Consider the following 26,807-nt stretch of genomic DNA (forward strand, 5'->3'; position numbering starts at 1 on the left):
CAGGGAAATTAGAACTTTGTCTTACACTAATTACAAATTTAATTCAAAATGGATTAAATACTTCAATGTAAGACTCCAAACCACAAAACCCATGGAATAAAAAATAAGCGGTAAACTCCTTGACATGATCTTGGCAATAATTTCTTGTATTTGACACCAAAAGTAAAGACAGTAAAAGCACACACACACACAAAATGGCACTACATCAAACTAAAATGTTTCTGTACAGCAAACATTCAACAAAATGAAAAGGCAATAAAGGGAATGATGAAAAATATTTGTAAATCATATATCTGAAAAGGAATTAATATCCAAAATGTGTAAAGAACTCATATAACTCTAGTAAAACAAAGAAACAGATTGAAAATGAGCAGAGGATCCATATAGACACTTCCAAAAAAGGCATACAGATTCCTAACAAGTCCATGAAAAGGTGCTGAACTGCGCTAATGAGGGACATGCAAATCAAAACTACAATAAGGTATTACCTGATACCTGCTAAAACAGCTATTATTTTTTTTTAAGTTAAATACTCTTTCTACAAGTAATCTATTCTTTTTCTGTTAACATATAATGCATTATTTGTGTCAGGGGTATGAGTCTGTGATTCATAAGTCTTACACAATTCACAGCAGTCACCAAAGCACATACCCTCCCCATGGTCCACCCACCAGCCACCACATCCGTCCCACCCTCCTCCACTCCAGCACTCCTCACTTTCCTGAGATTAAGAGTCTCTTATGGTTTGTCTCCCTCTCTGATTTCATCTTCATTTTTTTCCTTTCCTTCTCCTATGATCCTCTGTCTTGTTTCTCAAGTTCTTCATATCAGTGAGATCATATGATAATTGTCTTTCTCTGATTGACTTATTTCGCTTAGTATAATACCCTCTAGTTCCAGCCACATCTTTGCAAATGGCAAGATTTCATTTTCGATGGCTGCATAATATTCCATGTGATATCTATCTATCTATTCTTTATCCATTCGTCTATTGAAGGGCATCTTGGCTCTTTCCACAGTTTGAAAACTGGCCATGCTGCTATGAACTTTGGGGTACAAATGGCCCTTCTGTTCACTACATCTGTATCTTTGGGTAGATACTCAATGGTGCAATTGCAGGATCATAGGGTAGCTCTATATTTAATTTCTTAAGGAATCTCCATACTGTTTTCCAAAGCGCCTGCACCAACTTGCATTCCCACCAGCAGTGTAAGAGAGTTCCCCTTTTCTCCACATGACATGGTATTTTCTCATGAAAATGTCATTTCTCATCTGGACTCATTTTGCATGTTATTCATACATTTCTTATCATCTTATCTCTTTCTAGTTACTTCACAGTATTCCTGTATAAATCAAATAATAAAAAAATATGAGAATGCACTTACACATTATAATGCAGGATAAATATTTTTATGACAATATTGAATCTTGTTTATATATGTTTTATTTTTCTTAATCTCCAATTAAACTTACAGGTTTCTTTCATTTCTTTTTTTTAAGTTTTGGTACCTTGAAAGATCACAGTGCAGTCATTTCCAATGTAATAGAATTTGAAAAATAATTTTTATTGAATGAATAACAGAGACAACAAATTTGCCTGCAGTGTTGGATTTGCAATGGTTTGTCTTCTATTACTATTATCAAAAATTATAAATCATTAAGCCATATCAAAATTCAATTTTCATTGAAAACCAAGATTGTATTTTATACCATTGAGGCATTATTTTGAACCATTTATAGATTAAGTTCATGTTTTTTATTAGACGATTCAGAAATTAATTCGAAGGACATTTTCCTTTGTAGGCCCATCCTGCTACTCCAAGTATTTGAGAAGTAACAATGGAGATCCATCCTGTTTTTAAGATGTTCACAGTCTAGTTTGAAAAAAATAAATATGTAGTAGAAGTTTATAGTGCACAATAAAATGCTGTTTACAGTATGTTGCAGGTGCAGAGCAGTACCTGACCCATGAGTAGTGGTGGGATTTGCAACTGGGGGACACACGGAGGGAATGGTGCTTGTGTTTGAAGGACAAGTTGACAGTGTTTAAGGACCAAAGCTGTGAAGGGCCTTTCAGAAGATGTTGAGTGTGCAAACCCCTGTGAACACACACTGTGGGTTCATACTACTATCACTATCACTATTGAGTATGTGGAGTAAAGAGTTTTATGAGGCTATGGCCTATAATAAAATGTCTTCTTAGCCATGTTGTTTAGGTGTAGTTTATGAAAATGGACAAATTTCCTATAATTTGTGATATAGAAGTTGACTATATTGATAAAAGCATGATTGTAACAATAAAGGGTGAATTTGAACCAGAATAGAAATACGAAGGTCTATCAAACATCTGACCATTTGAGCATAGGTTTTTAAATATAAATTTATAAAAACACTACACATGCCTTTTTTTCTGTTTAGGAAATTTTATCATTAATTGACATTCACAAATATAATACTTAGCATTAAAAATTGTTATGACTCCTTAGCGATTTTTATTTTCTAAGGAAAACTGTTAACAGTTGATTTGACTAATGTTTAAAATAAAACTTCCATATATATATATATGGCATAAAAATTCTTAACACTCGGGGTGTCTAGGTGGCTCCGTTGGTTAAGTGTCTACCTTTGGTTCAGGTCATGATCCCAGGGTCCTGGAATCCAGCCCCAAGTCAGTCTCCTTGCTCAGTGGGGAGCCTGCTTCTCTGTCTCCCTCTGCCTGCCCTCCTCCCCAACTCATGCTCTCTCTCTGTCAAATAAATAAAATCTTTAAAAAATTTTTAACACTTAATTTTCTTACAAATAAGAACCATGATGCTCCATAATACATTTTAATTAAGCCAAGGAGATTCCATATAAACTAAGGAAACTAAAATACCCCAAAAGAGGAAGAATTATATTCCTACTTGTTATAAGAAAGGTGAGCCACTTTACTGTAGAAATGATTAAAGAGGTGTCTGGGTGGCTCAGTCTGGTGAGTGTTCAACTCTTGATTCCATCTCAGGTCTTGATCTCAGAGTCATGAGATCAATCAAGCCCCATGTCAGCCTCCATGCTTAGCAGGAAGTCTGCTTCTCTTTTTCTTTCTCCCTCTGCCCATACCCCTGATTGCTCGCTCGCCCTCTCTCTCTTGAAAAAAAAAAAAAAAAAAAAAACATACTAGAGAAAAGCTAAATTCTTTCAACTTTTAGAGTTTTATTATACTCATCACTGAGTATCTTTTTGGGTATACTTCAATTTGGGACATTTATTGTAGTTACTTTCTAAAATACGTGTTTTAAAAACATTTTCAAATCTTATATAGGAATTTTTTTTCTAAATTATATATAATGTACATAATACAGATAGAAAACCATAGCTCTAAAATAGAAAACCATAGCTCTAAAAGACATACAAGTATTAAGTATTCATTATCAAGACATTATGTAACAATTCTGTATTTTAATAATGTTTAGCTTTAATCTATTCTAAGAAATATAAAATTCAAATTATAATTAAAACATTTTCTTATATCCAGCTAATGAGAAATAATCCAATAAAACTTTGCAGTGATGCATGGAACATATTTCATGTAAAGAGTAACCACTCTTAATTTAACAGACATACTTTAATTTTTATTTTCTCAACAGTGTCACTGGCCTTCGAGTCATTCAGTTATTCTTGACTGTAACCATAACTCTGATTAATTCTTACAGAGACTCGTGACGTTATTACACCTATTTGACTTACGAGAAAATTCGACCAAGGTCACCTGACTACTCAGTGGGTCACTCAAAACTCAGAGAAGCCAAACCCCGTTTTATTTGTTCATTTAGCTGAGTCTTGACTGTGAGCCCCAGACTATGCTAATCAGTTTAGAGCATAAAGATTCAAGTTAATTTCTGGCTGGAGGTTATAGTCCGGCTTGGAAGACAAGTAAATGCCTAAGTCATGTGTTCTGGTCTAGTGTTCCTGTAATGAAACATCAGTAAGAGAAAAGAATATAAATTTATTTCATGTAAGTTTTACATGACATAGGAACCTATCTCAGGAAATAAAAACTGATAAAAAAGCATTTAAGCCGGACTCTTCTATAGTGAATTGGATGAAGAGTAGTAAACTGTGAAAAACGTCCCAAGGCAAAAGGAGCTTGGGCTAGTTAGTTAACTGGGTAGTAGGACATGACTAGAAAGGTAAGAGTTAGTTTAGCAAGGCTTTTTTTTTTTTTTTAAACAGATTTGTCTTGGCCTCAACTTCTCATCCTTGGTGACAAGAATGTTTGGTTCCTTCTGCTCTAGGGAGGACTTCTTTCACATTGGGATATTATCTCTTGCCTTTAAGAAGATCAGAGTGCCCTTTTGCATCTGTTCCTTTCCCAGTAACCTTAACTTAAAATATCCTACATGCCTGAGTGGCATATTCTGAACTCTTTCATGACAACAGAGGGACCAGGGGATGGCAGAGTGGATGGGCTCTGGAGACTCACTTGGGAGACTGGTGACTCACTGATCATTAAAACAGAAAAATGGGCTTTTCCTTTAGACGAAACAGCTTGCTCAAAGGCACGAAGACTAGCAAAAGCCCAGCATAGTCAGGAGACAGTGTGGAAAATATGAGTAGGTGTTTTCTGAGCAGACACGGACGATGACAGGGAAAGTGGGAAGGCGCCACATGTTGATGATAAGTCATGAATCTCATCTGAAAGTGTTTTGATTCTCTCCTGGAAGTGATGCTGAGACATGGGGGCAATTTCAAGCAAGGAGTTGAAATTCTATACAGTGAGAGAACAGACTTCAAAGGCAGGGAGGTTGAAGGGAACTTTACACATCACGCCTTTCATTTGCATTTCATAGTCCTGCGTGCTATGAATGACACAGATATAGCATAAGATGTAGTTTCTTACTTTGGAAGAAAAAGAGAAAAACAGGATTTTAATATTTGTGATAAAAGTTGCATTAAAAAAAAAACTGTCACCAAAAATAAGTCCTCTGTAAGTTAGGGTAGAGTGTCATCTGTCTTCTTGCCATCACACCCCCACGCACACTCCCCCATTTTCCTTTCCCTTTTTTTCTTTCCTCTGTACTTGATTTCCCATGCACCCTCACCCCTGAAACCCAAAGGCTGGAAAACATACAATTTCAGTTTTATGGTTCTTAAATTAGGGTTAAATTCAACTCTGAGTAACAAGCATAAAAGAGCTGAAATATTTTCTCTATTAACTGAGCTCAGAGGAAGGCAGCTCAGGGATTTCATGGAGGTTGAACTCTACAGTGTTCTCTGGGATAAAGTTGCTTGCTTTCTCTATCTCCACGCTGTGATGCTCACTGTCATGGTGCCAAAGGGAGCTTTAACCATCACATTCAGGATTCAAGTGTCAAGATGAAGGGGAAAGAATAGATAAAACACCAATCAACATCTTCTCAGGAAATTTCCTGGGAACTTGCAAGATAATACTCTGCTTATATGCCATAGGTTAGAACTTAGTGATGAGGCCATATCCAGCCACAACAGAGGCCAGGAAAAATAGTGTCTATTCTGGGTAAGTGAGGCACAGGGACATAATGCCTGGTAAGATGTGTGGAGGGCTCAGTGTTGGAAACCAGATAGTGAGTTCAACCACCAGGAGTCTGTACCAGGAGTGCTTTTGATATTTTAAATCAAACTGAATAACCATTTTAGAAATTTATTTCATGAAACTTCATCATCTTAAATGATATGTGTATGCATACTGTGTGTGTGTGTGTGTGTTGTGTACAACAGGAATATACACTAAACATAAAAATAGTGTGATACGTGGAAACACTTTTAGAAGACAAAGAAATTCAGAGTATCTATTTGTTACTCAGACATGTGCGGGTAAGGTCAGAAACATTGTTTTTGGTACTACCATTTTCTTCTATTTTTGTTTTCTAATTTTTGAGCAGTGTTAGCTAGACTTTAGGAAGACTAGAATCGGGCGCATGAAAATTTGGAGTAATTTTATATTAGCTACTGCAGCCAAATAGAGCAATATTGTGATTATCATCTTATATTCTCATGTATCTTCAGGACATTGTCCTTCTACTGTGCATATAAGTTCAAGAATACATAAAATATTAAAATAAAACTCCATATAAATGTTTACATTAATTGAGAGGGGGGGAGCGGGCTATGGACATTGGGGAGGGGAGGCGAACCATAAGAGACTATGGACTCTGAAAAACAACCTGAGGGTTTTGAAGGGTCAGGGGTGGGAGGATGGGGAAACCTGAGGGTTTTGAAGGGTCAGGGGTGGGAGGTTGGGGGAACAGGTGGTGGGTAATGGGGAGGGCACGTTTTGCATGGAGCACTGGGTGTTGTGCAAAAAGAATGAATACTGTTACGCTGAAAAAATAAATAAAATGGGAAAAAAAAATGTTTACATTATTCTAACAGTAATAGAATTTGTCTCGAGACAGAAAAAAGTGACACCATGAATGATAGTCTCTATTTTATTTCCTTTTATTTATTTATTCTTAGTCAACACAGTAGCAATGTACGTGATGGATTTTGATCTATAAATAATAGAATAACATTAAAAATTCACGAATGCCTATTTGGCTCAATATTTGAATAGCTTCCTAATTGCCTCTGTGTAAAGAGGAACTTAGTGAAACAGCAGGATTTTATTGATAAAATATGATTTTCTTTTTTTTTTTAAAGATTTTATTTATTTATTTGACAGAGAGAGATCACAGGTAGATAGAGAGGCAGGCAGAGAGAGAGAGAGAGAGGGAAGCAGGCTCCCCGCCAAGCAGAGAGCCCGATGCGGGGCTCGATCCCAGGATCTGAGATCATGACCTGAGCCGAAGGCAGCGGCTTAACCCACTGAGCCACCCAGGTGCCCCGATAAAATATGATTTTCTTATCTAATATTTGTGTCTTTGATTGTGACAATCTTTGAAGTGAAGCAAAGTATAATGTTAACCAAATCAAAGCATGCTTTTAAAAAGTTTTTCTGTAAAACATTTTTAAGATTAAATATTTGAACTTGAAATTTGGTATCTTCACACTACTCTTGCAGCACACATTCTGAATTAATTTGTCTATTTGTCATTTAGTTTTCATTTAACAAACATTAATTTATTGGCTTCATTATAAGAAGTACTTCACAGGAGATAGGAAATACACAGACAGTGTGAGACTAAACACAAAACAAAACAAACAAAATAATAAAACCAAAAAAACCTTACACAAAGGGAAAATTAAATAACATCTATATAAATGATTAGAATGCCGGTCTGCCATAATAAAACAGGGTTGGCTAATGCGATGATAATTTAGAGGATCAAATGATTCCACTAAGCTCTGGTATCCAGACTTGCAAGTGAAGGGTTTGAGATTTTACCCTACTATCAAGCTAATAAGTTAGGCTGCCGTAGTTTTGGAGATGCAGACAGAACCTATGAGACTCAGAAGCAGAGAAGAAAGACCTTCTTACCCATATTATAGTAAGTGGCATGAATTCTCCTTGCTCCTTACAACCTGTTGGGTAACGTGAAGCAGCCATGCATACTATGGGTCATGGCTAACAAACCCTAAGCTTTGGAATCTTCAGTGATATATTGGGTCTGCAAACAGACCTCTTTAATCCTTGTCCTAAAAGAGGACATCATAATCCAGTCAGAAAATAAATCTGCTTTCTGCCCCAAAAGGAAGTTCTAACTTTCTTCCATGGCTGTTTGCTATACATGTATCCATGGAAAAATAGCATCAAACAAAGCTGTCAATGCCGCTCATTCAGAAGATGTATAGAAACACAAGAGACCCCAAGAGATTTTTTTCTCCAAAACAGAGAGGTCTTTGTGGAGAAACATTTGTTAGACTAGGCCTCAGAGGACAGGTATTACTAAATGGAATTTGGAGAGTAAGGCTCTTAAGGCTAAGAAAGAGGAATGAGCCATGTGAGAGAGTAATGCCTGTATGTACACACATAATGTTTTCATAACCACCCACATGAAACTTAATATCCGTTACACTTGCAATATTAATATTTTTTAAAGACCTTATTTGAGTGAGAGAGAGAGAGCACAAGTAGGGAGAGGAACAGAGGGATAATCGACTCCCTGCTAAGCAGGGAGCCTGACACAGAGCTTGATCCCAGGACCCTGAGATCATGACCTGAGCCAAAGTCAGACGCTTAACTGACTGAGCCACCCAAGTGCCCCACAGTATTATCTCTAACAGAAAAACACAATATGAAAAAGGTAATGCTTTCTGATTTATGTTATTTTTATATTATATTTTAGAGAGAGGCATAGTTTGAGATGATTTTAAATATATATGTACATATATATTTATGTGTGTACCTCCTTTAAGCAAATACAGCTTGTCATTTCAAACTTTGGGGCTATAAGAATGTCTTGAAAAGGTCAGATTGTGATTGAAAATATTGATTTGGCGATCAACCTAGTGATGAAACAAATTTAGGCAAAGCCCTCCACAGTCTCTGTGGTTTAGGAGTATATGCATTTTGACTGTAAGCAGGGGTTCCAGTTGACACAGATTGAGAAGAGTAAAATTGCTAAACAGATCAGTTACCAATTGAAAGAGAAAAGCAACTGTTTTCTCACAGTAAAAATAGTGAAGGACAAGAAGGTAAAACAAAACTCAGAAGTCAATTATCATTAGAAATTGAACAAGAACTAGATACAGAAAAAGAGAATGATACCAATATTCTTGATCATTTAATCCAAAGTGATAGAAACCATAGCTCCAGCATCAGACATATGCCTGAGAATGCGTCTTGCCAGCAATGGGAGTTATGCTTATAACCACAAGATTTTAGAACATCCTGAAGGTAATGCAAACACACACACACGGCTATATAGATAAGTATTAAATAATTATTTATTAAACTCTTTAAGTTTAATAAGTTTAAGCCATTAAAATGGCTCTTGTTCAGTATTTGTAACGTATAAGTACGCCAGAATTCAAACATAAAATGAATTCTCTTATATTTAAATCTGCCTGACAGTATGAAGACTTTCAAAAATTCATCATGGAAAAGTTAAGTTGCTTCATCTTCAAGATGACACAAAGAACAGCTTTCGCATCTGATGAATATACAGGTTTGACAGTTGGGAAGCCCCGCTTAGGTGTATTGAGCATCATGTTCCCATTGACTCATACTTACTTCTCCACACAGGATGTTTTTCATATATCTCACACTGAAAGTAATTCCAAATAATATGGACTTTCCATTATGCTTTATCTTCCTGACATTTTGTGTTTAAGCTAGGCTTGCTCTGTGTAAAGTCAGCTAAATTCCTACTGAGTAATGTATAATTATAGAGTTTAGAACTTGGTGGCAATTATAATTCTAGGATTTTGAATATGTGGAATTTCACATGTCATCTATGGAGACTGGAATGATAACATCATGAAATAAAATCAACAGAGTATTTTTTTTTTTTTTTACAAAGGCAATTTTTTCAAAATAGTAAAGAGGACAGCACTTTCTTAAAAATAAAGAAACAAAAGGCATTCCCTAGATCTCTGTAGAGTTCAAAGTTTAGAAGTTAAGAAACAATTGGTGTAAAAAAAAAATCCAGTGAAAGGCACGTGTTATGAGCAGTAACGTTTGGGATAAATGTGAGAATCCATTTCTCTAAGAATATAAGAATATTGTTTCATCGGAGCCCTCAGAAGGAATGCCTGCACTGAACATCTGTAAAGGCCTGTTTAATCTTGGGTCATGTGAGTAACTCAGTGTAAGGAAAATAATTTATTTTTTAGTTATTAAATCATAAATTCAAATAATCAGATTGATGCACATGCTCAAAGATAATTCAATGAGAATCTTTATTCATAAATGAAAAATGTGAAGCTCAGAGAAAAAAAAATGCTTGTAAAAATGCGATAGTGTTCTGCAAGAAGCACATTTGAGGCCATGTCCTTTGACTCATAGTAGTACACTGTTACTAATGCTACTATGGCTGAAGGAGCTAGTGCTGGAAGCAATGTTTCATCCCTGAAACAATGTAGCTAGAATGACTCTTAGTTCATGCAACTGCCACTAGACTGGCCCACAAGGCTGCTGGAGTAAGGTCCGCTACATCTTGACCTGGAGAACCTTACCACCATTGTGAAAAATTTCTCAGTTGTCTCCATTTACCCATCATTTGTATCAGGGTCCTGGAAAATATAATTAACATCCATATGTCATTGGTATAAATTCTAACTAAAAGGCTGTAAGAAGAAAGTGTCAGATCCCTAAGAGTTCAGAGGTGAAAGGACTCTGAGAGTTCATATAGTGGATTGTTCCATGAAAGTAGGGAAGGTGTTTGAGTGCTGCTTCATCAGAAAATGGCAGATGTCTGCAACTTATTTCTACTGTTAGTCTCAATATTTTATTATAATGTGTATTTTAATTCTTTCTAACCTATGCAGGGATCAATTTCTTAAAGTAGAGCATATTTTTATATTTGGAGTTCTCTCTCCTCATTGTAAATGAATTTACTTACAGAAGTACAGTAGTAATATTTACATTTGTTCTTTCATTCCACAGAGCCCTATTTATCATTTTATAATTATCATAGTAGAGATTCTAAAGATAAGTTTGCAGATTAAAATGCATTTATATATTTTTGGAATGCCAGACAAGATCAATATTATAATGAACACATTCATCGTATATATCTGTAATGCACTACAAAAACTACTTTCTTCACCTTCACTCATGAATTATGCTTTGTTAAACAACTTAGCATAAAGGGCAAAGATGTTAATTTCATTTAAAAATCACACCAAATGGTGTGAAAGTATTAAGATAGCACCTTTTATATATTCATCAACTTGACTTCTAAGAGCAACTGAAGTTTCTTTTTTGAAATCTATGACTTGAAAATTGTCTGTTGATACATAAAAAATATATACAATTATCCAAATAATTTATTAGACTAAAAATAATATTAAAATCAATTATTTAAGCCACAAATTTTGGTAGATGAGAAAATTGAGATTCAAAGAAATTAGATGATTCACGTGTTTGTACTACAAGTGCATTGTTGGGGGGGGAGAAGGAAAGAAAACTTGCTTTTTTTCTGACTTTCCAGTGCTCTCATCATGTTGGAGCTACAATGGTATTTTTAAAAAATATGTTAGATTGACTTCTTTAATTTAGTCATAGGCATTTAAGTTTCTTCCATGTCTTTTCATGATTAGATAGCTCATTCCTTTGTAGTGCTGAATAAAATTCCATTGTCTGGCATTCCACAGTTTATCCAGTCACCTACTGAAGGAAATCCTTGTCACTTTTGGCAATTATGAACAAAGATGCTATTAGTATTTGCATGCAGGTTTTTGTGTGGACATAAGTTTTCAGCCTTTTTGGGTAAATAGCAAGAAGCACAATTGCTGGTTGTATGATAAGAGTATGTTTAGTTTTATAAGAAACTGCCAAATTGACTTTCATAGTATTGCTGTTTTGTGTCCTGCCACTCATGAATGAGAATTCCTGTTGCTTTTCATCCTCATAAGTATTTGGTATTGTCAGTGTTCCAGACTTTTACCATTTCTAATAGGTATGTAGTGGTATCTTATCATTATTTTAATTTGCATTTCCCTGATGGCATATGTGGATTATCTTTTCATATGCTTATTTGCTATCTGTTTATCTTCTGTGGAGAGGTGTCTGTTAAGGTATCTGGCCAATTAAAAAAAAAGTAAAAATAAATTAAAAATAGATTTTTGGGTCAACTTTAATTTCAGTCAGTGAAACATTTATCTTTTGCTTCCATAAAAAATTGCAAACTTCAAGGTGTATTTACCAGATAATTAAAATTAAATACTAGTTCTAGCCCAATACAATTCTTGCACAACTGGTAAAAAAGTATAACCATTGACCCTAATTATGGAGAGAGATACTGATAGAGAAAACCACCATATTCTAAGTCGCATTGGAGATTTTTTTTTTTTTAAGATTTTATTTATTTGACAGAGAGATACAGCGAGAGAGGGAACACAAGCAGGGGAGGCAGGGGAGGGAGAAGCAGGCTTCCCGCTGAGCAGGGAGCCTAATGTGGGGCTAGATCCCAGGACCCGGGGGATCATGACCTGAGCCGAAGGCAGACACTTAACAACAGAACCACCCAGGTGCCCCCCATCTGAGATTTTTTTTTAAATTCCTGATTGATGTAAATATTTTTCTCAGTTGTGTCAAAGAATTATCCTGTGGCTACTTACGTATATTCCGTTTGTTAAATCCTTTTATCATCATGTCATTCACCTTGTAATTCATTCAGATCTACATTTCAGTTTGTGTTGGTGTACAGGGGTGAATTTCATGAAATGAGAAAGTGATTCATCTAATATTTTTACTAGCCAGAACAGCTATAATCTTGAATACATCTTTTTTTTTTTTTTCTAAATATGTATTAAAACACACACAGAAGGGTGCCTGGTTGTCTCAATCAGTTTAAGCATCTACTTTCTGCTCAGATCATCATCTTAGTTAGGGTACTGGGGTCAAGCCCCTCATCAGACTCCCTGCTCAGAGGGGAGCCTCTTCTCCCTCTCTCTCTGCCTCCACTCCTCAATTTGTGCACTTTCTGTCTGTAAAATAAATAAGCAAACTCCTTAAAAAAACAAATAAATCACACATATAAAAAATACACCAAATTTGCTACACAGTTTCATGTTTTTATAAGCTAATAATTTGAGGATCAACCTTTTTTTCTCTTCTGTCTCTTCTCTTCCAGAAATGTTTCTAAAGTTTTGCTTTATTGTCCAATAATAGTAAAATCTAAGTCCAAGTCCTCGATATTTCTTATTTAAAAATCAAAGCATCTCCTCCTTCTCTTTTTGCCACCACTCTTTTTCCTTTTACTTTTCTTTACATAGCTGTTACAATTACTTGAATGTCACCCCCAAGCTTGAAATCTGTTTTGTCTGTATGTGAAGACCACACCTCACAGGACTCTCAAAGTCCAGTCAAGCTATAATTCAGCCTGTTGATGCTCTCTCCCTCATATTCAGCTGTGCCAATCGGATCCCCATATATGGAGTTATTTTAAATTGCATACATTTCTTTTCAGTCATCTTTTCTGCTTTGTTTTATTTTCTTCAATTGTCTGTACTAAGAAATTCAAGTACCTACTTCCTTGATCTATGACAGTTTTTCAACACTAAAGAATTTTGAGTACTTGGTTGACGTACAGTGAGTCACATGTAGTACGTAATCCAAGCATACCATGTGTTGTGAATTTGTATCACATTTAACAAAAAAAAACAAACAAAATAAACACAAAAGCAAACAAAATTTACACTTACTAAGTGCCTAATAGATCGCATATTGTAAGAGATCATATTACACAGGTGCAAATACTCATGGTCAGTTTCTGAGCATTTCTCCATTCCCTAGGGCTACATTTCTGTTATTTCAAAAGATTGCATATGCACACATATATAAATATACAAATATGCATATATATGTATATATGAACAAATATCAAAATACATAAATTGTTTTAAAATACAAATACACACACAAATAAATATATATAAATAGTAACACACACACACACACATATATATATAAATTTGTTTTTAAGTATTGAAAACAGCACGGATAAGGATGTCTTTATAAAAATGTTTGCAGTATGTAGGCTTATGCATGACTATGTCTATGCATGTTTGCACGTGTTTCCAAAAGAATTTGTATAGATTTCTTTACTTATCAACCTCATACTATAAAATATAATTTGCATTCAGATCAAATACTTAAAGTGACCATGTTTTTTAATGTATATAATTTTCTCTCTTTCCTTTAGGTAGAAAATGATTGTCTGTGTTCACTTACTGTGAAGATTTGAAATCAGACAACTACAGCTTTGATTCTCCCAAGTGTTTCAGGATGTAAATGTAGTCTGACCTTTCCCTGATGGGCAGTTAAATCATGGACATGCTAAACAATTTACTTTGGACTGTCCTTTCAAAAGATGCTCTGGCCTCTCCCTTGAATGCGCACTAAGCATTTGTAACTGACAAGGAAAAGAAAGGAGACTGTGAACTGGAAAGCTATTTTACAATGAAAATTACGAGCACATCTTGCATCTGTCCAGTCCTAGTGTGTCTCTGTTTTGTGCAGAGGTGTTATGGAACTGCTCACCACAGCTCCATCAAGGTGACCAGAAACCAGACCAAACATATTGAAGGTGAAACCGAAGTCCACCACCGTCCTAAAAGGGGATGGGTTTGGAATCAGTTCTTTGTTTTAGAAGAACATATGGGACCAGATCCTCAGTATGTTGGAAAAGTAAGTTTCTCTTATTCTTTTTTCCTATTCTAAGAAGTTATGGATAAGACGAGAGTGGCATTTGGTTGGTTTTGGAAAAGACATGGAAAGTAGAATGAAATATGCTATAGAATACTATTTCTTATACTAAATGGTTTAAAATAATGACTTTAAAAAAAAGAGAACTTTAGCAGTCACGTCACCTCTCCTTAAACATTAGTCCATCCATGCTGGACTGGATCTTCACCGGTATATTACTCTTTACATTCTTTTGTATAAAATGGAAATATTTAATTGAACACACAATTGGACAGTTTTGCCTTTATTACCATAAAGGTATATTGGAATTCACAAAGCCATTTATTGGCACATTGATATTTATAGTTTTTAATCTATTGCTAATGCACATGAAGCAAAAAGAACACACTTTTTCATGACATCTGATTTATTTTTAGTAATTTTTACAGAAATTGTATTTGAATTTAAGCCATCTTTTAAAAGCACATGGGTATTTTTTTCAATTCCCCAATTAATTTCCACTCAAATGCTGATATATTTTAAGTACACATTCAATATACACAGCAGGTACAGATTTTCTTAACATTCCAAAAGAATGCAGTTGATAAAATAATCAGTAACTTCAGACCACCTTCCCTTGAAAATTGAAATACAAGACAATTTAATGGCTTATCAAATCCATTAGGAAATTGTGTGCTCAGTAATAGGGGACAGCTTAATCATGTGTCATGTAGGCTCCAGGGTAGAGAATAGTATGGGAGGTAGAGAGACCTTCTGATGAATTATGGATCGTGGGAGACAACCACTTAGATTAGTTTAGTACCTCTGGGAGAAACAGTAAGCACAGCAGTAGAATCTCCATGACTGCAGGCTCCGTGAATTCCATCTCCCTGCTTGACTATTTATTTTCACTTTAGTATTGTTAGTAGTTTAAAAAAAAAAAAAAAGTTCTCCATCCAAGCCATGGTGCATCCCTCACGTGCAGGCAGTTCAGGATCACCAGCCAGCTGCTTTACCCCTCATCCAACAGGGAGGCACTGAGTTGCAGCTGAATTTTCCATAGCCAGCAGGAGCTGCAGAGTCAGAATGTGGCACATAAAAAAAGATCTGAAACCATTCAATCATTTTCTTATATGCATATTAAAATGAGACAAAGCAACTCATCTTCATCATTTTCTTTTTTTCCTGCAAAGTACTCCACAAAGTAAATGGAAACAAATGTGCTGAAATAAAAACATAATATATGGAATTACTTGAAAGTTTTTTGGTTGTGAACTTCAAAATACTTTTCTATAATAATTTATTATCCTTGGAAAGGAGAAAAATAAGAAACAAAAAATTTCCTCCATTTAGGGGTATACCAAAAGGAAAACATATTTTATATATATATATATATATATATATATATATATATATACACACACACACACACACACACACACTCTCTGTTATGCATATTCCTTGTCAGTTCAATCTAAGTGAAAAAAAAATTTGCTAGAAAGGGACAGATTAGACAGCCTTCATTTCGTTTTGCATCATCTCATTTGGTAAATGATGAACCATAATAAGGTAGGTCAATTTCAAACATTCTTTCTGGGCTGGAGTGCTGATGAACATAGGGTTGAGAGCTTGTTACCCACCATGCAGGGGTGGAGGTCTATGAAGCTGTTCATGTTTGTGAAGGTTCTGAAAAAATTGGTATCTGCTCTGTTGTTTATAGTAATAGTAGACAAATATAATGGTCATGCCCAAAGATGTGGTTCTCTTACTCACTATCTGACCTAATCCACTCACTTGGTCTTTCTCCTCTATTCTAATCTTCCTTTATGAGAAATTCTAACTTGATTATATAGATTCTTTCCACTCACCTCTTGCTATATACATACATAAAAACATCACAGATTTTTAAAAGACTATAAAACTCAATGCATACCAGGATGTAATTTTATATAAGCTATCACAACTAAAATTTATGCCATCCACAAACACCTCTCATTGGAGTAGACTCATTGTCTTCATGAGATACCAATGATTAGTAAGTGAAAAGCTAGGTTTGAGTTATAGCTTCTTTGTTTACTATCTGTATTATAGCAGGAAGTCTCTTTAATTTCTGTGTCCTCAATGGTAAAACTTGGAAATATTGTTTGGTATTTCTTGTACTAACTCAACTATAAAGGTTAGTTTATGGCTTAGATCATGGATCAGTTAAATTCTAGTTTGTGTGCCAAATTCAGCCTGTGCACATTTTGGTATTGCCTACATACTAAACAAGCTTTGGGTTGTTTGTTCTCATTTTTAAATTCTTGATTTTTTTAAAAAATAATTTTTGTGACATATGGAAATTATATGAAATTCAAATTTCAGTTTCCATGACTAATGCGTTTTTTTATAATACAGCCACACTTATGCATATATGTATTGTATCTGGCTATTTTCAAGCTACATTGGTAGAATGAAGAGGCGGCCAGAGAAAGCAAGGCATTCAAAGTCTGAAATATTTACTAATGGCATTTGCAGGAAATGTTTGTGAGCTCTTAGTTAGAGTGCCTGCCTCACCTAGTATACTGTGGATTCTTTAGAAGCTAGTCCTGGGACTACTTCATCTTAACACGTACAGTATCTATCTCAGTGCCTGCTGTAATGATCAAATCGTAATCCAAGAAAAGTGCTCCCTGAGCTATAAACTTTTGTAGCCAGGTTAATTGTTGTGATAATTATTTGAAATTATTGAAACAAAAATCTCACTAATAATTGATTTTATCATGGAAAGAATTTTTGAAAATTTTGAAATTTTCAGATGGAGAGATTTTTGACTTCACCATATTTACTGGGGTACAATTGCCCCATAGATATTTTAATGAATGTTTATTAACTGTGGTTTTTAAATTTTTATTGTTGTTGTTTCATTCCTATTTCATGCAATTATGTAATGAGTGCTTTTAAACACATATTTAACATACGTTATAGTTATGTCTGTGGCAGAAATTTCCAAAAGTGAGATTCTGATTCAGATAAATAAATCTTTAATTTTGGTAGTATTACTAGAGCCCCCTCCGTACGTAATGTAGTATTTTGCACTTCTCTCCCTGATGTAAAAGTGACTATTTTTCAACAGCAATGCCAATAATGGGACTGGGAAACTTGGAATTTTGCAAATATAATAGGTAAAAACAGCATCTTTGTGTGCTTTTAGTGTATATTTCTCCTATTATGAGTGAAATTCATATTTGAGAGATACAATTTTTTTTACCAACTGTTCATGTCCTTTGATATTATATTCTTTTGTTAGACTCTTTAACTTATCAATAATAATAGTTCTTTATATAGTAGGTATAATAATATCTTTCCAATGATATAAGTTATGAATAGTTTTTTCACAGTTGACATTTGTCTTTGGACTTTGTTTATAATTTCTGCTTTCTAAAAATTTATTATTTTAACATAGGAATTCCTGGTATTTTTTTGTTCTTTGTTTTTTTTTTCTCCCAATGTTTTCTTTATTGACATATGACTAACATACAGTGTTATGCTAGTTTCAGTTGTGTAGTGTAATGATTCAGTGGTTCGATGCATTACTCGGTGCTCATCATGACAAGAGAACTGTCAATACCCTTTATTTGACACATCCCCCCACCCGCCTCTCTTCTGGCAATTACCAGTCTGTTCTTTGTATTTAATTGTTCTTTGATCTCTTTTTTGTTTGTTTTGTTTTTTAAATTCCATATATGAGTGAAATCATTTGGTATTTGTCTTTCTCTGTTATATTTATTTCACTTACATTGTATCGTCTAGGTCCACCCAAGTTGTTGCGGATGGCAAGAGCTCATTCTTTTTTATGACTGAATCATATTCCTTCATATGTGTGTGTGTGTATGTATGCACACACACACACAGAGACACACGCTCTATCTTCCTTACCCATTTATCCATCAACCACTTGAAATCTTTCCATATCCTTGTTATTGTAAATAATGCTGACTAAACATAGGGGTGCATATATCTCTTTGAATTAGTGTTTTGTTTTCTTTGGGTAATACCCACTAGTGCAATTATGGATCATATGATAATTCTATTTTTAATTTTTTTAGGAAACTCCATACTCTTTTCTATCGTGACAGCATCAGTTTACATCCCCACCAATAGGGCAAGAGGGTTCCTTTTTCTTCAAATCCTTGCCAAGGCTTGCTATTATTTTTCTTTTTAATTCCAGCCACTCTGACAGAGTGAAGACAATATTTCATTTCACCTGTCAGAATGGCTAGGATCAGAAAGACAAAGTCCTAGCGTTCTTTGACTAAACCATATGTTTTAAAAGATTTTATTTATTTATTAATTTGAGAGAGTGAGTGAGAAAGAGAGCATGGCGGGGGGATGGGCAGATGGAGGGGTAGAAGCAGACTCCCCACTGAGCAAGGAGCCCAGCCTGAGGCTCCATCCTAGAACGCCCGGAACATGATGGGAGCCAAAGGCAGACACTCAACTGACTGAGCCACCCAGGCTCTCCTTGACTGAACCATATTTGTATTTGACTTGGAATCTTTTGAAATGTGAGGCCATTGGTGTTCAGAATTAGTGACAGTAGATAAAAATAACATTCTTTAGGCCTTAACATATATAGTTTATCACATATATTAGGATATATTACTTATCAAATTAAAAATGGTGTGAAAGTGGGAATGCTTGTGTTAGAGACCAGAAATTACAACTTAGAATACAGTTGAATTTCTGTTTTTCAGCTACTTGCTATTGGCTGTTTTCTGTGTCTCATGTTTCCTAATAGATTGTACTCTAGATGTGCAGGTTGTCATTGCAAAATGTATTGACTCTAACTAGTTCATGTTGCAAATATTTAAACATATGTATTGGTAGAATTTACCTAAAAATATACATTGCAAATAATGTCTGTTAATCCACAACTGAGGGCAATAGGCTTCAAATATTTCCAGTGGTAACTCCTTGTGATTAGCTATCTGCTTCACTCCATAAATATGTATTATTTTCATTTGAATAATATCATAGAAGATTACTTCTTTAACTAGCCAGGCAGTCTTACATAAAAAATAAAGGAAACTGTTTTTCCGGGATATCTGTAAGTGGATATTTTTTATATTGCATTATTTGATCATTAAGGAGAGTGGAATAAAAATTGTAAATAAGAGGTAAGACACTAAAAAAATGAGCTTCTACTTCGCAGTGCGTTTTAGGCAAAGAGATTTAGACTATTCATAATTTTATGTTTAGGTGTAGGGCTCTGTTGACATTGAAGATGCATTTGATAATAAAGGTTAATGAAAACTTAAAATTTTTCAGAATAAGCAAATGAATTATATTCTCCATCTTCACTTTCCTACATTTACTGTGAATCTTCTCCGTTGGTAACTATTAGAAATTTTTCTAGATATAAACCACTTGTAGAAGCTATTGCTTATATCTATTAAGAGTTTAGTTATTAAAATTTTACCACCCCCCCCACAATTGCATCCTATCCTGAATAGATGAGTATAGACTATATACAATTATTCTCAAATTGTTTTAGTAAAAACAACAAACATAGAAGATAAGCAAGGAATTTTAGTAAAATAAAGGAGCTAAGAAATCATCTTGCTAAATTTTTCAAGTAATAGGAAGTAACAATGCTCAGAACAGTTAAGTCACCTCTTCTTGTTCACGGGATTAGTTATGGCTTTGCCAAAGAAGGAATTGTAAGGTATCTTATTCTTTAATAGGGATCAGTTTCTAATAAACAGCGCATGGAATTCGTCTCTCATCATCACTCTTACTGCCATTATTCTGTATTTTTTTCTTTCTTTAAAAGAGAACCTCCACATCTCTTTTAATATGAAGTGCTTTAGTTTCTAATTAAATAAATGATTTTGAGGTTAAAAAGAGAATAAATCATGTAGAAAGGATAGGGAAGGTTTAAGCTTTCAGAAAAGAATGTATGATATCTTTAATGTCATTATGAGCTCTGAATTAAAAATTAAGTGTGCAGCAGGGAAAGGTCCCAATTGTCATCTAATATTGTCAAGATGATAATTTTATGAACATTTTATCATAACTTCTTTGAAATGGAAAACTTCATGTATCAAAACATGGCATTTGAATTTTATACAGATGACAATGTGATGACATGATGTCGTGTGAAATTATGACACATGGTTCTATATGGAAATGGAACTTTTCAAATAATCTTCATGGAAATTTAACTATTTAGATCCAATTCTATAAGAAATTAGATGCATAAAAGAGGATTTTGATTTGGTATGCATTTCATTTAATTTGTAGAGATTTAGAATCTTTTTTTGAAAAAATCAGATTTCATTAAGGTTACTTACATTTTAGAGAATATGTGATATTTTTGTATTTAAATATAACTTTAAAATGTTTGAGTTAATTAATGCATTTCTTAATGCTACACTGACAATTTTTTAAAGGTCATAATACATATGCCATGGCCATGACATTTATATTTATTCACATTGTGAACTTTATATTACTATATAAACATACCCGTCTGTGTGTGTGTTTGTGTGTGAGTGTGTGTATCAGTGGTGCTAACCCAGAGATGACACTCATCCCTGGGAGATTTGGCAATGTCTAGAAAAATTTTTGCCAGGGGTAAATTGTCTGTTATATCTGGCATCATCAGTAGGGTTTGTGGTGCTTAAAGGGCCCAGAAGATGTTTTAATGCATTTTCAAATCAGAATAAAATATGAAAATAAATATTATTCAGCTGTATTATGTTAGTCTGTATATCAATATAACTATAAACAGATTTTATCATTTTAATTGAAAAAGGGACCCAAAAGGAAAATGGCCCATGGAAATTCTAATGTGAATCTGACTTTGGGTTCAGTGTACTTCTTTCTGAAATATAACTGTGTCCCATTTCTTTTTAATTCATATACTTGATTTTTTAATTTTAATTCCAGTGCAGTTAATACACAGTTTTAGTTTCAAGTGTACAATATAGTGATTCAGCAATTCCACACATCACCCAGTGCTCATCATGACAAATATACTCCTTAATCCCTATCATTATATTTCACCCAACCCACCAATACCTCTTTCACTGAGAAGAGGTCACTTAATTCTTTTGAGCATCATGGTTCTCTGTTACTTGAAAAATTTGGCAAGGTGATTTCTTACCTCCTTTATTTTACTACAATTCCTTGCTTATCTTCTATGTGTTTGTTGCTTTTAATAAAGCAGCCATCAGTTTTTTCTCTATAGTTAAGAGTCTGTTTCTTGGTTTGTCTCTAGCTCTCTTTATTTTCCTTTAATCCTTTTTTTTATTTCTTAAATTCCACACATGAATGAAATCATATGATATTTATCTTTCTCTGACTGATTTATTTCACTTAGCATAGTATTCTCTAGCTCCATCCATGTCTTTGCAAAAGGCAATATTTCATTCTTTTTTATGGCTAAGTAATATTCCATTGTATGTATGTATGTAGATAGATAGATAGATAGATAGAGATTTATATACCACTTCTTTTTCCATTCATCAATCAATGGACATGTGGGATCCTTCTATTATTTGGCTATTGTAAATAACACTGCTATAAACATCAGGATGTATGTATCCCTTCAAAATAGTGTTTTTGCATTCTTTGGGTAAATACTCAGTAGTGCGATTACCAGATCATAGGGTAGTTCTGTTTTTAACTTTGAGGCACCTTCCTGTTGTTTTCCACAATGGCTGCACCACTTTGCATTGGTACCAACAGTGTAAGAAGTTTCCTTTTTCTCCACATCCTTGCGAACACTTGTCGTTTCTTGTGTTTTGATACTAGCCATTCTGATGGGTATAAGGTGATATCTTATAGTTTTGATTTGCATTTCCCTGATGATGAGGATGTTGAGCATTTTTTTCCTGTGGCTGTTGGCCATCTGTATTTTCTTCTTTGGAGAAATGTCTGTTCATGTCTTCTGCCAATTTTTAATTGGATTATTTGTTTTTAGGATGTTGGGTTGTATAAGTTGGTTTATATATTTTGGATACCAACCCTTTATTGAGTATGTTATTTGCAAATATCTTCTCCCATTCAATACGTTGTCTTTTCGTTTTGTTGATTGTTTCCTTTGGTGTGCAGAAGCTTTCTATTTTGATGTAGTCCAAATAGTTTATTTTTGCTTTTACTTCCCTTGCCTGAGAAGACATATTTAGAAAAATTTTCTTATTAGGGTACCTGGGTGGCTCAGTCAGATAAACATCTCATTCGTTGAGCTCTGTGCTGGACGTGAAGTCTGCTTAAGATTCTCTCTCTCCCAGGGTGCCTGGGTGGCTCAGTGGATTAAGCCTCTGCCTTCAGCTCGGGTCATGGTCTCAAAGTCTTGGAATCCAGCCCCGCATCAGGCTCTCTGCTCAGCAGGGACCCTGCTTCCCTCTCTGCCTGCGTGTAATCTTCTCTCTCTCTGTCAAATAAATAAATAAAATCTTAAAAAAAAAAAAAAAAAACCTTGTCTCTCTCTCCCTCCCTCCCACCTTCTACTCACTCTCGGAAAAAAAAAAGAAAAATGTTGCTCTGGCAAATTTCAGAGAAATTACTGCCTGTGCTCTCTTCTAGGAGTTTTTGGTTAACTGATATGCTTTATAAAGTTTAAAGTATATACCTTTACAGTAATCCTAAACAATAAAGATAATTTAGGATATTTAAACACTCTTTTCTTTCCACTTTTATATTTGTCTAATATCTTATTCCTTATTAGAAAGTACTTTCTAGATTTTTCATGATTCAAATTATTTAAACATTAGATTTTCCTTGGATTTATTCAGATTTACCAATATCTATGTTTTCCATTGCTTCTACCTTTCTTCTTTCTTTTGGTTTGATTTTTTTTATTGCTTATATAAAATCATTTATTTAATTTCTATTTCACGTGTGAGTAGTAAAACTTTTTTTTTTTTAACTGAATCATTGTGTGTGTGTGTATGGGGTTTTATGATGAGTTTATTAAAGATATATTGCATTAAAGATTATTATTAAAGATATATTGTATGGTAATTTCTATTTTTGATGGAAAATCTGTTGTGATTTCATTTTTAATTTCCTCTTTTGCTTAGGTTGATTTCAGGATTATTGCTGTTTTCTTTATGGCCTGTAGATGTACTAACGTGTCTAGGCTTTTATTATTTTTCTTTATCAGACATATTTTATTTCTTTCAGTCTGTATATCAAGTAAATGGGTTGCCATTACACAGTACTATAAACGGAGTAGTTTAAACAACAAGACGTTATTGTCTCACCATCCTAGAAGCTCGAAGTCTGAAATCAAGATGCTGGCAGAGTTGATTCCTCTTGTGGTTTCCGAAGGAAGACTTTTTTAATGGAATTCTCCTTCGCTTGTAGATAACTATCTAGATGGTATTCTTCATGTATATGCATCTCTGTGTCCAAATTTCCCCTTTTCATAAGAACATCAGTCAGATTAGAGTCCACTTATCGACCTCATTTTTACTTAATTAGCTCTGTGAAGAGCTATTTCTAAAAAAGTACTGGAGGTTAGACCTTCAACATATGAATTTTGCTGGTACAAAATTCAACCCATAGCAGCGTAGAATCAGTACCTATATAATTATTGAGATTTTTACATTTAATTACAGAACATCAGTGTATGTTGTTTCTTTGCATTTTTTTATTTCCTCAGTTATTGTTTCATTCTGAAATTTCTATTGGATATAATTTTTGTCAAATTTATTTCTAACATACAAATCTCCTAAGTTGAATGTTTAATATGTTCTTTCACTTACACATGAATATTAATTTGATTATATTTTAAAATTTCTAATTGTATTTGGTTCCATTTTCCTCTTTATGTAATGACCTGTTCTTTCGTTTTTACTTCTGTTTCTTCTCTTAGGATTTTAATTATTGTAAACCACTAATTAACAACCTTGTTCAAATTTTCTAATCTATGTTTGTGCTTGATGAATTTTCATAATTCTTTTGTTTATTCACTCTCTGTTATGGAGATATAACCCTAGTATGCCTTTTAAAATTTTACAATTCATTTGTCCTCAGTAGTATGCATAGTAGGAATAAGGATTTTGCTTGGTTTCCCCCAAAATATAGCTTGAGAAATATCAATGGAAAGCCACTTGTCTTTTTATCTGCTGACAACCAATTGGTTTTATTAATCTGAATGAATATTAATTTTTAATTTTCCCTGTAGCTTCTTGGCCATATATTCAATGGAAATGGCAAAAACAGTAATACCAATAACATTTAAAAAAAATTATACCTTTCATCTGGGCTGGAACTTTTGGTTTCAGCTTATTGCAGAACTCTTATTAGAATCAAGAACTTCTACTAGGCCATTAAGTTCCTTGTACTTTCTGAAGCTGGTGAGTAGATAGTCTAATTTTCATTTCATATAGTTGTTTTTAAGTAGTCTTGATTTTTTCAGATACCTTCATTCTGAAAGTGCTTTACCTTCAGGAGCCTGAAAGTTATGATTTCTAATATTCAGGAGATGCAAAACCTAAATTCTTGGTACCTGAGGCTTTCGTCCAGTTTAATTTCTCCCAGAGAGATGAGGCTGGCTGCTAGTTGGAAAACACCTCCCTGGTATTAAGTTCTCTCTCCTTTCCTTTTCTCCTTTTCTCCTTTCATTGTTTTTAGCTCACTCATATAATTCTTCTGTGTTTAATTTCTGTACATCATTTTGACCATTTATAGTAATATAAAAGTCTTCTTTAGCTTTGTCTGGCATTTTATTGGTCATATCTTGCCTCTAGTTTTTCTTTATACAGAAACAATATTTGGATTAGGTAATCTTCTTAGTATCTCTTCTGGATATAAATAATAGTATTAGTTTTACCATGCTTCAATATTTTCATGCAAAAGTAGAGATTAATCTAAATGTTTCCAAACTATCAAAGAGTAAAAATATACATTCCGAAAACCTTATCACACTTCTTAACTAATTAAAGTCTGATTTAGTTCAACATGTATTTTCCCTAAGGAAATGAATAATTTTTGACATAGGTATTAGATTATTCTCAAGAAAACTTTTTCATTAGTTTCTTGATTTTAATTCAATGAAATGATTTTGAACAATTCATTTTGAGCACTGATTCATCTGAACACTGATTCAAGTTCACCTGATTTTGAACACTGAATTGCACTGGATCTCACATAATAAAAGTATTTAATTTGAAAGTTGAGACACAGAGTCTTCATCCAGGTTTTCATTTTTGTTTTGAAAATTCATAAAGAAGATATTAAGCATTCATTTTAAGAATTAGAATGAAATGTAATCAATTCCTTTCCTGTAGGATATTTATTTTTCCTATATATGATTTGTCACTGTATTCATAGAAATTAAAACTATATATGGTATGAAATTGTTTTCTACACTAAAAAATACTACAAAATATAAAAAACTAAACTATACTAACTTAATCATAGCCTTTGGTTTGCATCGTTCAGAACTAAACTTTGATTACAGGTGAGCTTATTTTAATAAAAATTGAAGAGTGCTTAGGATATATTCATTCATTCCAAATTTATTGAGTTCTTTCTTTGCTCTGGTTATTACCCTAGGTACTGTTTATATGATTACAAAGGAGATATATTAGAAGACATTGACATTAAACCGACTTTCACACAAAGACATATTTAATTAAGAGCCATGATGAGGATTGTAGGAAAAAAATGTACTCTGTAGAGTAAAACTTAGACTGGTGATAACAGAACTCTCTGAGGAAAGAATAGTCAGGCTGTTATCTAAAAGCGAATAGGAGCTAATTAGTTCACATTAGTGGTATGCTCATGACTACTGGGAATGGAGAAAAGTCCATGGTGAAGAAATAACACATGTAAAGATCCTGGCAAGGAAAGGACTCTTTGGATTCGAGGTTCAAAGAAAGACCCAAATGCCTATAATTCATATTTAGAGAAACAGGGAGACATTGTTGACTTTTAAGAAGAAAATTACATGATATCATTGTTTTTATTATTAGGCAATAACTTTGCTCTATGAACAACTGAATTGCAGGGAAGAAGCTCAGGAAAATCAAAAGTAGTTTAATTTCTGTAAAGGAGCTAATATAGAAACAGAAAGTAATAGAGTGTAGTTTGCTTGAGGCAGGCAGAGAGAGAAGAGGAAACAAGGCTGAGCAGACAGCCCAATGCGGGCTCGATCCCAGCACCCTGGGATCATGACCTGAGCCAAAGGCAGAAGCTTTAACCCACTGAGCCACCCAGGCGCCCCGCTTACTTACATTTCCATAATGACTCAAGGGATAATGTATTCGTGGACTGTATAAGGCGTTATAGACTCAGGAGAAGACTTGAGACATATATATATAAGTAACAGTGTTGGAAGTCACATTGGATAGGTAGCCTTGATTTTTCGACTATGTAATTGTTTAACCTTGGTAAATCCGAATTTCCAAATGGAGTTTTATTATGCACATGAATAAGGCAGATGAAGGAAATGATTGCAGGGATTCTATTCCCTTCAAAATTCACTGCTTCAGCATGAGTTCAATGGCTTTAAAAAACCACAGTATGCCACACTCTGTACTAGATGTGGAGGTTATACTAT

The 26,807-nt window shown here is 34.1% G+C and overlaps 1 protein-coding gene across 6 annotated transcripts in view; it reads left to right on the forward strand.

Annotated features, from left to right (window-relative positions):
• The window catches only part of CDH18 (cadherin 18), a 718,124-nt gene that overhangs the window by 373,461 nt on the left and 317,856 nt on the right, over window positions 1-26,807 (forward strand). For all 6 annotated transcript variants that reach the window (XM_046001013.1, XM_046001018.1, XM_046001019.1 and 3 more), the window contains exon 2: window positions 13,767-14,251. In XM_046001013.1, coding sequence (XP_045856969.1) covers window positions 14,024-14,251 — 228 coding nt within the window. In that variant the 5' untranslated portion in view covers window positions 13,767-14,023. The remainder of the gene's footprint in view (window positions 1-13,766; window positions 14,252-26,807) is intronic.

The sequence above is a fragment of the Meles meles genome, chromosome 3 (assembly GCF_922984935.1).
Source record: "Meles meles chromosome 3, mMelMel3.1 paternal haplotype, whole genome shotgun sequence".
Lineage (NCBI taxonomy): Eukaryota > Metazoa > Chordata > Mammalia > Carnivora > Mustelidae > Meles > Meles meles.